Source organism: Sminthopsis crassicaudata, chromosome X, assembly GCF_048593235.1.
Source record: "Sminthopsis crassicaudata isolate SCR6 chromosome X, ASM4859323v1, whole genome shotgun sequence".
NCBI classification, from domain to species: domain Eukaryota; kingdom Metazoa; phylum Chordata; class Mammalia; order Dasyuromorphia; family Dasyuridae; genus Sminthopsis; species Sminthopsis crassicaudata.
In genome coordinates this window covers 80,565,624-80,580,210 of record NC_133623.1, presented here as the reverse complement: position 1 = coordinate 80,580,210, position 14,587 = coordinate 80,565,624, and the positions used below count along the sequence as shown (strand labels likewise).

Below are 14,587 nucleotides of genomic sequence, written 5' to 3'. Positions count from 1 at the left end.
TGTCTTATGCAAGGAATAGCAGAGTCCAGTGTTTCTGTATCATAAAGTACTTGGGAGGGTTGGGGATAAGAAGACCAGAAAGGTTGTGAAGGGCACCTTGATTCTGATCCCAATTTTCTCTGAATTCTTCATCTTATTTTCTGTAATTAAATAGTATTTCATTAAATTTATATGCCACAAATCCCCAAGTGATTGGCCCCCATTTTGTTTCTAACTTTTTGATATATATATATATATATATATATATATATATATATATATATATATATATATATATATATATATATATATATATATATATATATATATATATATATGTGAGCCCAGTCCTTTTGATTGCATTTCATAATTCACATCATTTTATTACCTGCTCTATCTCCATCATATTATTTTGGGAGTACATACCCTACTCTATTAATGTTATATTTCTGGATCAAAGGCTATGAAGAACTTGGCAACTTTTCTCAAACAAATCCAAATGGTTTTCCAGGATGGTTGGACCAACTCACAGCTCCCCAACAGTGTATCAGTGTGCCTAACTGCCCACGGGAGGGGAAACTTCAAAGCTGTTTAATTTAGTGACTTGAATAACTCTTTTGTGAATACTGATACTTTTTTTTTCCTCGATAATTTTATTTAAAAAAAATGTTTTGTTCATATCATTTGACTCCTGCTGATCAGATTTCCACTTGCAGATAGCTGACATAATCACTGGGACTGAACATGATAGACACTGGGGCATACCCGTAGAAACCAGTGGGTCTCAGGCCACATTATCAAAATATAATAGTAGACAGTGGGCTGTGCCACAAGATAAGCTACTAGGATCTAGGGGAACATCTTGAGGGGGAAGAAGTCCAAGCCTAAGCCTAATGGCATTATTGGGGGCATGGGGTAGGTGTCCAGCAAAGGCCTATGAACAAGGAGAGTAGCTGCAAGCCAAAAGCTTAGAATGTCTTAGGTGTCCCTAAAGTTCTAGAGTCACTTGTCGGTCACCATCTTGAGTGTAGAACTTTAGGAAAAGATACTGAGGGTCGTCCGTGTGGGACATAATAAGCATAGTATAACCAAGGGCTTGCTAAAGTATATGTAAAGTATAATAAGCCTAACCCTGAGGATATGGAAAAAATTGTTTTATTAGGAGTATATCAGGGTAGGGAGAGAGGCGACCCAAACCAGCCTATTTGGCCTTCCCCATGTGACACTGCACCTTAAGATTTTTAATCAGGTATCGTAGGTCCAAAATCCAGCTTTGTCACTTATGAACCATGGGACGCTGGGCCTCAGTTTAACCATATGTAAGATGGCGATGTTGGGACTGAACTCTTAGAAGTCCCTTTCAGTTGGAAGTCTTGAATTCCCTGTCCCAACTCCGGTAGAAGATAAGCTCCCTGAAAACAGGGGCTATTTTCCTTGTTTTGTTTGTATCTCCTATGCCCAGCCCAGGTCTAGAGTTCAGAGGTCAGACCTTGCGAGTCATCTGTGGAAAGGCAGCAGATGAAACCACAAATTAACAGAATTGCCAAGAAAGAGAAACATTTTAGCCCAAGTCAGACGTTTCATTAAGAGGCTGGAAAGAGAAAGCATCACAGTGAACACAGAGTGCTGGGCCTGGAGTCAGCGAGTCCTGAATTCAAATCCAGCCTCAGACATTGACTAGCTCTGTGACCAGAAGCAAGTCACTTCACCTTTACCTGCCAGTTTCCTCTTTATAAAATGAGAACCATAACAGCACCTATCTCCCAGGGCTGTTATAAGGATCAAATGAAATAAAATGTGTAAAGGCTTGGCAGACCTTAAAGTACAGATAGCATTTATATAAGCTCTAGGTCTGGAGTTGAAGGAATTGAGTGCGAGTCCTGCTCTGGTGCTTACTATCTGTAGGTGTGCCACCAGTGAGGGGCTTGGTCCCTTCATATTCTATGATGTTCTATCTATTCAAAGGACCATCAAATGGAAGAGGGTTAAGATTTGTACTGCTTGGCTCCAAGGGACAGAGTGAAACATAATGAGCTGGGTTGAAATTGCAGAAAGAGTGACTTAGGTTTTATGTAAGAAAAACTTACCAATTGAGTACAGTCCCATGGGATGGACAGGCACGGAAAGGCTGTGATCCACATAGCTGGAGCAAAAAGTGATATCAAGGAGATCCCAGATCCACCTTCATCCCTGACACCGAAGTCCCAAAATGCTGCTGCATCTCTGGAGGGAAAGGCACCATCCAGTGGAGACTGGATGGCCACTTGTGGGGAATGCCATAGAAGGGAGGGACTCGGGTCCTGTGAAATTCGACCTGGTAATCCATTACCTTTGTGTTTAGGTGGTCCATAAGCCAGCCAATTCCACTTCATTTTCCTTTCTATATGCACTCGTCCCGTAGGTTCCCATAAGATCTTCAGTAACTGGAGAAACAAATCATCTTAAAACTCTTCAAGATGTCATTCCCAGTCACCGGTGGCTCAGATGCTTTTGATTTCTCACTACGCAAACACTGCCCCACTCTGGCAGAGGCAACAACCTCCCAGCTGCCAAAATGAAGTCATTGGAGCAAATGTTTTAAAAACAAAGGCCACTCACATTTCTGTGCTGTTTTATTTCAAGAGGTGAAGCTTTTCAATTACGCCGTCAATGAACGCATTCTTTAAGACAAGAGCATCTTTGTTAAAAGTGGTTTTATACAGAAACAGAATCAAGAGCAAAGTCAATTCCTTGAAACATGCACAGTTTGGTGCACTGGTAACTTGGTGCAGGTGTGGACACAAAAGGGAATTGGAATTCTGAGTAAAGCTATTTTGGTGCTTGTAACCCAAGGACACAATTCTGTTCTGGACCAAGTAGGCTAAAGTAATGTTTAAAAAAAAAAAAAAGACATGAAAGAGCTACTGTGATGAACTTGACCAATGGGGTCCTGACAGCATGGGGGGCAAGAGAGGAGATAGTAATGCTTTTGATGTATATTTCAGGTTAAGGGGAGGGAAGTGTGGATGTGAAGGAACAGGTAGCAATAAAACAGTGTGAATTATGGAACACAGTTAAAAGGGTAGGCACTCTGAGCCACGTGATGTGATGCATATATAGTCAAGGCACATGGTTAGTTAGGATCATTCCAGAGGAGCTGCAATCGGAGAGAACAGAGTAGACGCTAATTCTTCAGGTAACAAAGGGGTCAGAGCTTCATCTATAATCTCATGGAAGGGCACTTATTGAGAAATCAATAGACAGATCTCTGGCTCCCTGTGAGATGTACACATACCAATTTCCTAGCTGGCAGGTGTGACCTCTAAACTATATGATCTCTAGCTAGCTTCCAAATCCAGATTATTACACTGCTTTTGGCTCCTTTTATGCACCATTCTATTTGCTTTCTTTCCATCTCCACTCTAGGCAAATGATTTTTGAAATCTCTTAACATTTTCAGGGTTCCTACCCCCCTAATGAAGGCTCTTTAGTCAGCAAAATGTGCTTTGCTCGGTGACCTGAACTCTGGCCAAGTATTTGCTAAATCTCTCGTTTGGCCGTAGACAGACACATGCACAGGCCTGGCCTTGAAGGATGTGCAGCCTGCGGCTCAGCAGCAACCAAACCCAATACAGGGGATGGGAAGAGAGAGGTACTCTCAGCTACCACACCAGCTCCACTGCTGACTTGGTATTCAGTTTATTCATTCAAGGCAACACAACTGTTAAGCCCCCATAAGAAAAATATTTCCCGGGTCCTACTTAAACAACTTCCAAGCGAATCCCAGCTGTTAAGAGTCTCTTTTCCTATATCAAGCTTGGCCAAAGCAGTTCTACCACTTTGGGAACAAGAGGGCGATCTGAAGAGCCCCTCCCCACAAGAGGACAAAAATACTTAAACACACAAATAGGGAAAGTAGCTACATTGTTCCAACTTTGGACATGAGTAAAACCATCACTTTTTCAACTCAACTGCAAGAGAAAAGCAGAGGAACAGTTTGGTCCATTTTTCTGAACAGGACGCCTCCTGGTTGAAGAACCATATGGGAAGAATAGACTTGAGAAAGCCCATCAGTTCCTTTCTGGTAATCATGGAGCTGATCCCTACCTTGTTCGCAATGAGAAGTCTTTAGTGGGATCTATATGAATGGATGGATGGCACCAATCCCGGAACTTCAACCCCCCAAAGGGCCCTAATACTGATTCTCTACTGGGAATGGTGTCCGTCCATACGTATCATAGGGGACGTGGCTGAGATGCATTATTTAAATTCCATTAAAGTGCAAATGCTTCGGTGTATAATGGTCACACCAATATGTTTGCCCTCTTTATTCCCAAGCAGCAACTGGAGAAGTGAGATGGCTCCATCTGGGTGACAGCAAAGAGTTCAAAATTACAAGTCCCTTTCCAACAAAGGTGGCAGTGGTGCAGAAGCAGTGACTTGATGGCTCCATTTGGGGGGCATTGGAATACGCAAAGAAAAAACTGCAGTCTGGGAACAATGGAATAAAAGTGGAAGGAAGGGATAGACAGTAGCAATCAGGAGGAAGTTACTTGGGTTGCTTCTTAAATCCTTGTTCCCTCATATTCTTGGTTTGAGATTGTTCTGGATTTATTTCGCCACACATTTTGGCCAGGTAAGCCCACCACAGGCAACCGAGACGACGACATAGATGAAAATCTGTGGAGAAATGACATTTCTGTGCATGAGCAAAGTATCAAGTACATGAGGCTCTTCCATCCAAGGAATCACCTCACTATACTCCACTATACCCCCTCCGATTCCACCATTCTGAAAGTCAATAACAAGTCAAACTGTTTAGAAGGTTTATGAACTCTGGTGAGGCAGCTCAAGCACATTAGGAAGCAGTAATCTAAGCTCAAGGACCACTGGCTGGTGGTCTAGTACTAAGACTAGAACCTAACTACTAGACCTTGAACCTTGAACTGCTGATTTCCAAGAAAGATCACTTTTTTCTCTCTTTCTATGCTGCTTCTCAGGCTGCATTTCCTTCCTATACAAATTGATGGGCTAACTAGGCCTCATTGATCAAATTGATAAATTCAGAATTTATCTAATTTTTTTTTTAAAGCCAGGCACCAATTCCTTTGGCAGAACTGGAATTTATGGCATTTCAGGTGCAAACGTTAGTGGTAGTCAGTGCCAGCTCCTGGCAAAGGGTATCATACCCCAGTTCACTGAGGCTTATCTTAAATCATGTAGGAGGAGGACATGTCTGACATGTTACGGGAAACTGAGGATGTCTAGAGAAACAGAGGAGATTTTGTTATACAGACTATATATTTTGTTATATACAGACTACCCAGAAAGAAAGAAAAAATAGACGAGGAATTTGGAATACACATAACTCCTGCAGAGATGAAAGACTTCTTGATTTGCTATAATAATTTTATCCTCCAAAAGGTAGTTAGGGGAAATTCTATTCCACTACTTTAGAGGAACCAGCTGCTAGGACAGAAATGCCGGGAATACTGAGGGTAGATGATCACCACCGAAAGAAAGGAAATTTGGGCATCCTCTGACATGACCCTAGAGACTTCAAAGGCAGGACAGGAATGATCTTATGGACTAACATGCTTAAGGAGCAGTCAGCCCAGGAGAAAGGGGAAGATGTCTAAGAAGGACCAATTCCAATGAGGAAAAATAGGACTTGAGTATATATGTACGCACAGGAAATCTATCAATTGACTTAAAAGATTTTTAAAATGCCATATATACAACATGGCAATAAGGTCAGGGAAGAGATGGATGGATGAGTGAGGCACTTACTGTAGATGGACTCTCTGCCACCTCTTGGAGATTCCTAATGACCTCCAAGCAGGTCCAGCATGAAGCTGCGTGACACATGGATGCCAGAGTCTGGATCCAAATGGATCTTAAAAGATGAAAACATTGGGGGGGATTTTATGAGATGAAATTCAACAGAGGTTAATATAAACTCTCGTATTTGGGTAGAAAAAACTTGGTAGCTTCACCAGCATAAAATGGGGAAATTTGGTAGGACAGCAATTTGTTTGAAAAAGATCTGAGGTGTCTTAATGGACTGCAAGTTTGGGGAGTTAACAGTGTGATGTGACAGCCGAAAAAGCTAACACAACCTTAAAAGAATAAGGAAGTGACCATCCTTTTAGACTACAGCTCTAAATGACCAGAATGGTGGCTGGCCTTCTATCATGTCATAGGAACAGGATATATGTAGTCTTGCAAAGAGACAACTCATAGGGAACAAGATAGTTGGATTCAAGGGTTTGAAGAGCTGATATGTGAAAGAAAGATTAGACTAGTTTTGGATTGGGCCCAGCAAGTTGCCAGCAAGAAATGAGTAGAGGTTGTAAATTTGGATTTGATGTCAGGGAAAAAAACAAAAACAAAAACAAAACTTCCTAACAATGAGAGCAATCCCCAAATGGAATGGGCTGCCTACAGAAGTGCTGAGATTCCCCTACTTGGAAGGCTACAAACCAAAGCTGAATAACTGCTTGTTATGTAAATATAATGATGATTCCTTCTCAGCAGGCTGATAAAGTCCCTTCAAATCAAATTCTGGGATTCCCATCATACAATATCTTTTTGGGAAGCTTTTTATTTTCAAAACATACGCAAGGATGATTTTTCAACACTGACCCTTGCAAAACCTTGTGTTCCGATCCCCACCCCTTTCTCCCACCCCCTCCCCTAGATGGCAAGTAATCCAATATATATTAAACATGGTAAAAATATATGCAAATACAATATATGCATACATATTTATACAATTATCTTGCTGCACAAGAAAAATCAAATCAAAAAGGAAAAAAAAAAAACTGAGAAAGAAAAAATGCAAGCCGACAACAAAAAGAGTGAAAGGAGTATGTTGTGATCTATACTTAGTCCCTACAGCCCTCTCTCTGGGTGTAGATGGCTCTCTTCATCCCAAGACCATTGGAACTGGCCTGAATTATCTTATTGCTGAAGAGACCCATCAGAACCATCAGAACTGATCATTGTATAATTTTGTTGCTGTGTATAATGATCTCCTGGTCCTGCTCATTTCACTCAGCATCAGTTCATGCAAGTCTCTCAAGGCCTCGCTGAAGTCATCCAGCTGGTTGTTTCTTACAGAACAATAATATTCCATAATATTTATATACCACAACTTATTCAGCCATTCTCCAACTGATGGGCATCCACTCAGTTTCCAGTTTCTGGCCACTACAAGGAGGGCTGCCACAAACAGTTTTGTACATGTGGATCCCTTTCCCTTCTTTAATATCTCTTTGGGATATAAGCCCAGTAGAAACACTGCTGGATCAAAGGGGATGCACAGTTTGATAACTCTTTGAGCATACTTCCAAATTGCTCTCCAGAATGGTTGAATGATACGTTATTTTTTAAAATGTCCTCAAAATCTTTATTGATTTATTTTGCTTTTACTTTCATTTTCAAGTATTTTTCCTTTCTCTCTATCCTTGGAACAAAGAATGAAAAAAGGAAGGAAAAACCCACTTGGTAAAACCAATAAATACAGCAATCAAATTAATCACAAATACTTGTTACCTCCTCATCTCCCATTTAGAAAGAAGAGATCTTAACCATTTATCATCTAATTCTACCCTTCACTGGAGTGAACCTTACTTGACATCCTTCATTATCCATCATGGCAGCTATTCCTTTCCTAGACAGTTCTGGCTGTCGTATTTCTAAAGTAACACAGCGTAGCATTATTTTGCTTGTCTGACTAGCACATGACACTGATGGCCCCCTCGGAAGCTCCCACAGTCCTCCGCACTGTTTTCTCCTTACAACCACTACCAACGCAGCTGACAATTTTGTACCCTGAGCCATTTTCATTTATCTTTGCTAATTGAGAAGGAACATTTCAACACTGTTCAGCCTTAGTTCTAGGTCCTGACCACCAACTTTCTGCTTTCATGATATTGGCACACCACCTGTACCATCATGCAAGTCATGAAGCAAACCTTTCGAGTTTGACACCACAGATGCCTAAACACACTCTGAGTAACGATGACTGACAGTAGAGCAGTAAGAAAATGGGGCAAGTCTAGCTAAGGAGAGTCGATGGTTTGGAAGAACTGAGGTTCTGAGGGGCCTACCACCTTTCCAGTCAGCCAGTCAGTTGGCAAGTCTTGTGGATCGTTCCTTACCCCCAATATCATTAGCTTGTATCTATACTTCCATGGCCACTACGCTGGCAAAAGCTGTCATTGATATTCACATGGCAACTCCCCCCTCTGCTCCATAATGTTCAGGAGTTCTCCTTGATTGCCTTAAGACAACTTTAAAATTTCACAATTTCAACAAGTCTTCCGCTTGGAACTTGAAGTCCTTCACAATATGGCTCCAACCTACCTCTCGAGGAACAGCAGTTCCCTTTGCAGATATGATATTCCAGTCATATTGGCCTGTTTATTCCATCTCCTCCCTTAGAAGCAGAGGTTGTCCACCATGGCAGGAAGGCCCCTGTCTGCCTTTAGGACTTAGTTTAGGTGCCATTTTCTTTTTTCTTTCTTTCTTTCTTTTTCTTTTTTTTTTTTTTTTATTTATTTATTTATTTTTTTTTTGCTGAGGCTATTGGGGTTAAGTGACTTGCCCAGGGTCACACAGCTAGGAAGTGTTAAGTGTCTGAGACCAGATTTGAACTCAGGTCATCCTGACCTCAGGGCTGGTGCTCTATCCACTGTGCCATTAGGTGCCATTTTCTATCTGAACTCTTTGTCAGTTCTCTCTCCTTCCTCCAATGAACAGGTACAACATGTATCAGTTTATGGGTTGTATCCTCACCCCTGGGAGAATTTGAGCTCCTTGAGAGCAGGGATGGCACCCCTGGCCCATAACTGCCACCTAAGAAATGATTTTTGGATCGAAATGAAGAAAGAAGCATCAGGTCAATAAGCAGGCAAGGAATCAGGGAAAACATAGTGAAGGTGAAGGCAAGACAAGGCCAAGACAAAAGCCTAGTGAGTAGGCAAGAAAACGGGCCCAAGGTACCAGCAGCAAGAACTTGAAATTTCCATCAGGTGGTCCCGTACACTTTCTGCCAGCCAGTAAGCATTTATTAAGTGCCCCAAACATGCCAAGCACTGTGCTGGGTACTAGAGATACAAAGAAAGGCAAAAGTCAGCCCCTGTCCTCAAGGAGCTCAGAGTCTAATGAGGAAAACAACAAGCTGTTATGGGCCAGAACTTGAAACAGGTGCTAATGCTTATGTACTTAGTTCACACCTTTAAGGGAGTTCACATATTAGACTTCACACTTTTAGAAAGCATATATAAGAAGAAGCCCACTCTCAAAAAAAGGTGGAGTTAGATTCATTCCAACTCCCACCTTTGTGTTGGCTGGAGACATTCAGAGGGAGCTCTCAGAACCAAGGAGAGAGATAGGCCTCTAAGAAAGCTAACCGGGCCCAGGAAAAGATTCAGGACTTTGAAGGAGAAAATAAAGGATCTGGACTTTAATTCCTGGCTGCATTTGGGATTATTGAACTGAACTGGCTGCTCCCAGAAGCTCCCCAAGAAACCTGCTCCCAGGGAACATTATGTTTTAGAGAAAAGAACATCACAACAAGCAAAGAAATATGTACCAAGAAACAAGGAAAATAATGAAAGCACTAGAATTAGGAGGGGTTGGGGAAGGCTTCCTGCAAATGATAGGATTTTTGTTGGGACTTAAAGGAAGCTTGAGAGATCAGAACCTGAGAAAGAAAGGAGAACATTTTAGGCACAGGGAAACAGCAGTAAAGAATGTTCAGATCCAAGAGATGGAGTGTTTTGTTCATGGACCAACCAGGAGGAGTGTCACTGGGGAGGAGAGTACAAGGCAGGAAGTAATATGTAAAAAGACTGGGAAGGGGTTGGGGATGGCTTGTTCTAAAGTTCTGCTTGCCAGAAGATTTTGTATTTGATTCTAGAGATGAGAGGGAGCCACTAGAACTTATTGAGTAGGAGAGTGACACGATCAAAACTTTGAGTTAGAAAAATCCCTTTGGTGACTGAAAGGAGGATGGACTCAAGTGGGAAAGAGACTGGAGGCAGGCCAACTCACCAGCGGTTATTGCAATAATCCAGACCTGAGGGATGACAGTGTCAAAGGAGAAAAGGGAGAACATCTGAGAGAGGCTGCAGAGGCAACGGGCTTGGGCAATATGGATATAACTTGGATCTGGGAGGTGAGTGTGAGGAATCCAGAATGACTTCTAGGTTACGAGCCTGGGAGCCTGGGAGGAAGGTGATACCTTCAATATTAAAAGGGAAAGTGGGAGAGGGGAGGGTTTAAAAAGAAAAATGATTCATCTCTGGGGCATACTGAGTTTAAGGTATTTATAGGACATCTAGTTTGAGATGTCTCATAGGTAGCTGATATGAGCCTATGCCAGCTAAGAGGTTAGGGCTGGATAATCAGCTGCACAGAGATGATAATTCAGTCCATGGGAATTGATGAAATTATCAAGTGAAGTAGGACAGAGGGAAGAGACCATCCAGGAAAGTCTGAGAGAAACCCTCTAACTGAGAGTACAAATTGGATGCAGGTCCAATAGAGGACTCTGAGATAGAGCAATCAGATAGGCAGGAAGAGAACCAGTAGAGTTGCGTCCACAAAACTGAGAGAGAACAAAGTATCAAGGATATGCATAGATGGATCAAATCCAAAAAAGAGTTTTTTGCAGATGGGTTTGACATGGACATGTTTATATGCAGTAAGAAAGCAAGAGGCTGAAAAGAGAGAGGGAAGATAATGGGAGAGGGAAGGAGAAGGATGCGATCTGTTGGAGAAAGTGGGGATTACTTGTGCACCTAGAGGGATTATTGTTCATCCTTCGTCTTCAAAGGGGAACAATGACATTGCAGGTGATGTCGACTTTCACATGAATTGGATTTAAGTGAGACAGAGTTGCCAGCCTCATTTTCTCTTCCAGATTCATAAAAGTCCAGTGCAAGAACAACAACCCCATCCTGTGGGCAGGGGTAAAGGAGATAGTGACAGAAGGTACCCAAATAATGTGAGATAAGAAGCATGAGAGAAGAAAGGGGTCTTGGTGAATGTTCTTTTTTTTTTTTTTTCTTCAGTAAAATAAAAGGCAAGTTTCTCATCTGATAAAATAAGAGAAGGGGAAGTCATGAAAGGTTTTCAAGACCCTCTGTTATGGGCCAGAACGTGAACCAAGGCGCTAATGCTTATGTACTTAGTCCACACCTTTAGAGAGCATATATAAGCTAGGAGTCTCAACGAGGAAGGACTTCGGGAGACTCCCAAGTCAGAAGCCCACAAGCCCACTCTCTTGGAGGCGGAGTCAGATTCATTCTAACGTCCACCTTTGTGCTGGCTGGGGACTTCGGGAGATTCACAAGTCAGAGAACTCAGTCGGGCAGAACTGAGGAAGACAGAGAAGTGGTGGCAGGCTGTTCTGTGAAGAACACTGAAAGCAAGATCCAGAAGGCCTCCAAAAACGCTAGCCAAGCCCCAAGTGAAGGAAAGAGAACATAAAGGATTTGGACTTTAACTACTGGCTGCATTTGAGGTGATTATTACACTGAACTGAAACTAAGGCTGCCTCCAGAAGCTCCCCCAAAATCTGCTCTGTTCTCTACAATTATAATTTCGAGAAGAGAACATTACATCTGTAGAAAGTGGGAGAGTGAACTAAGGAGGTAAGAAAAAAAAGACTGCCTAGATTCAACGAGAGTCCGATTGAGATCATGGAACATATATCTGTAGTGGCCCAGTCACTTTCTCCTGACTGGAACAGCCACTTTTTTTTTTTTTTTAACTTTCTCTACCTTTGCTTCTCTTTAAAAAAGAAAAAAAAAAGTAACGTTTCCCCCTGTCATTGCCAATAACTTGCTGTCCCTTGCTACCCCCAGAGAACTCTCTGTTGTGGCACAGAAGTACAGCTAGGCCAAAGTGGCACATGGCCTGTGTCTACAGTCTCTGAAGGGATTCAGCTAACTTTTGTAGACTTCTTGCACATCACTCCCCTTCTCACATTCTAGTTGCAGCCAAACAAGCCATTTCCCACCTCTGCAGCTCTGCAAAGGCTGGTTCCCACACTCTTCCTGGCCCTCCCCTCGAGCCACCGCTTCCTTACAAAACCTTTCTTCATGGCTTCATTAATGCTCTCTTCTGTCCTTGAATGGTATTTACCAGAAGGGAAGCTTCTCAAATGGAAGCATCTGACACATGTAAGTGATTAATAAAAGCTTGTCACAATGGACTGAATCTTTCATGCTATAGTCCAAGCTCTCCTAGTGGTAGCTCTTCTGGCCTGTGACGGACCCTCCAGAATGGGGTTTGATGGGGAGGTAAGCACCTAAGGATGCAGCTTTACCTGTTTCTTCTTCACCTTTCCCTCTGTTGCCAGTTGTCCCTATGGAGATGACAAAGAGAGAGGAGGAGGAAAGACAGAGCCAGTGGTGGATTCTGTAGCAGTGAGGGGAAAGAAAGGAAGAAACGATGGGCAGAAGGAAAATTTCTTGTACATGACACACGAGTTAAGTATCTGGTTGTCCAATTGCTTGAATGAAATACCACTTGGGAGGGGTGCAGCAAGTATTCGTGGCCTCTTCTCAATCCTTTCTCCTTGACCCCTTTGCAGCATTTCTCCTCTGAGCTTGCCCACACTGGTGCAGGTCACATCACCTCACACCTGGACTGCAACAGAAGCTGCTGGTGACTCTGCCTGCCTCAAGTCTCTCCCCGTTCTGAACCATCCTCTGTTTGGCCATCGACATGATTTTCCTAATACACAAGACTATTTCTCCCCCTACTCAAGAAACTCCAGTGGTTCCCCATTATCTCTAGGTTCAAATGCAAACTTCTTTGGCATTCAAAGCCCTTCACGACATGGCCCTCCTATCTTTTTAGTCTCCTTATAGCTTACTTCTTGGCATGTGCCCTTTAAGTCAGGGACAGGTCTCAGATCCTGAAATCTTCTCTGTCACCCATACCGGGAACACCCTCATTCCTCAACTTTTCTACTGATTTATCTGACTTCCTTTAAGTCCCAACTCAATTCCCATCTTTTTCAAGAAGTGTTTTTCAACTCCTCTTGAACCTAGTGCCTTTCTTTGTTCATTATTTCCTATTTATTCTTTATATTGCTTGCATTTATTTATTTATTTATCTATCTATCTATTTATTTATTTATTTTGCATGCTATCTCTTTTGCACATTTTGATTGTAATCTCCTTGATTATCTTTTGCCTTTCTTGATATTCCCAATGCCTCCCAGATTGTCTGGCGCATAGAAGATGCTTAATAAATGCTTTTTGATTGACTTGACCGATTCATGCCCAGTCACATGCTTTGAAGAGATAGACAAGGCTCCTCCTTAAATGTTTTTCCCCTGAGACTGAAAATTCAGCTTTCTGACATCACAGTAGAACGTCTTGAGTTTTAATCATGGCAGTGCTATTAGTAACTCAGATTTGGAGGACCAACAAGGAACATCTAAATTAGAGTTTACAGATGTTCTCAAAACTGTGAGATTCTTAGCATCCTCCAGATTTATAACTGGAAAAGAAGGGGAACTGGTCATGTGGTAAGAGCAAGGGATATTCAAACGCATGAGATCATAGAGGATATTGAAGTATTTTCATTATCTTGTCAACCTTTTAGAATCACTTAGAGCAGAATGTTCCATTTCTTGCTTAGTGACCATGAAGCAGTTTCTTAGCAGCTCATCTCTAAGGACAATGTGAGCTACCCACGCTCACAGGAGGGTATAGAGAAGTTCATCAAACTTACCATTGCTGCGATGATGATGATGACGGTGAGCTTTAGGTTCTTCATACACATGGCTCTGGCAAGGTTCCTGCTAGTAGTTTTGAAGGTGACTGACTAGAAGAAAATGAGTGAACAATTTGATCTGTAATATTCAATATTTCATTATCTCAGTATCACCTGAAATATATCTTGCTTCTTCCAGAAAGCTGCTAAGCATACATATAAAACTAGATGAACATTTTCTTTGAACTGTTTCTTTAAAACATCTGATTTCTTAGAGAAAGCTGAGCAACAAAAACAAAGGGTAACAAAAATAGTATCTACTCTAAACAAAGCTAATCGTAAGCATCTGTTTGGAAAAAAAAAACAAAACCAAAACTCAACATGGGCTCCAAACTTCAGCTCCCAACTGATAATGTCCCTTCTTTCCTGACTGCCGTATCACTGCCCCATTGCATTTTGGTCACTTATTAAAGGGTCTCCAATTGCATGGAAAAACACAGATCCTTGCTTCTGAGTGATGCTGTACACTGAGGAAGGACAAGAGGTGGGGCTAACTTTAGTAGTCAAATGGAGCTTGTTTATTCTTATGAGCTTTGATTAAGGATTTGTATAATATGGCAAATCTCCTGGCTTCACATTTATGCAGCTATGAAAAATGTCAGCACTTGGTACTCTTTAACAAAAGCTGATATTTAAGTTTCGATGTTACTTCTACAACAAAGCTGCTCATGCTGCAATGGTTGAAAGAAAAATAGCACTTGAATCGGAGCTCATGAATCAATTCTTGCTAAGGGCAGAGACATCACCAAGAGGCTGCCCATGGTGGACAACTTTACGGAGATCCATGAAATAAACTCAAAGTAGCCCTTAGATCTGGGCAGCCTCT

The 14,587-nt window shown here is 41.9% G+C and overlaps 1 protein-coding gene across 1 annotated transcript in view; it reads right to left on the bottom strand.

The window, feature by feature from the left end:
- Window positions 1-2,573: 2,573 nt before the first annotated feature.
- VAMP7 (vesicle associated membrane protein 7) overlaps window positions 2,574-14,587 on the bottom strand; it is a 47,388-nt gene continuing 35,374 nt past the window's right edge. Inside the window, exons 7-8 of the mRNA XM_074278047.1 lie at window positions 13,720-13,812; window positions 2,574-4,638 (exon numbers count right to left, since the gene is read on the bottom strand). Coding sequence (XP_074134148.1) covers window positions 4,570-4,638; window positions 13,720-13,812 — 162 coding nt within the window. The 3' untranslated portion in view covers window positions 2,574-4,569. The remainder of the gene's footprint in view (window positions 4,639-13,719; window positions 13,813-14,587) is intronic.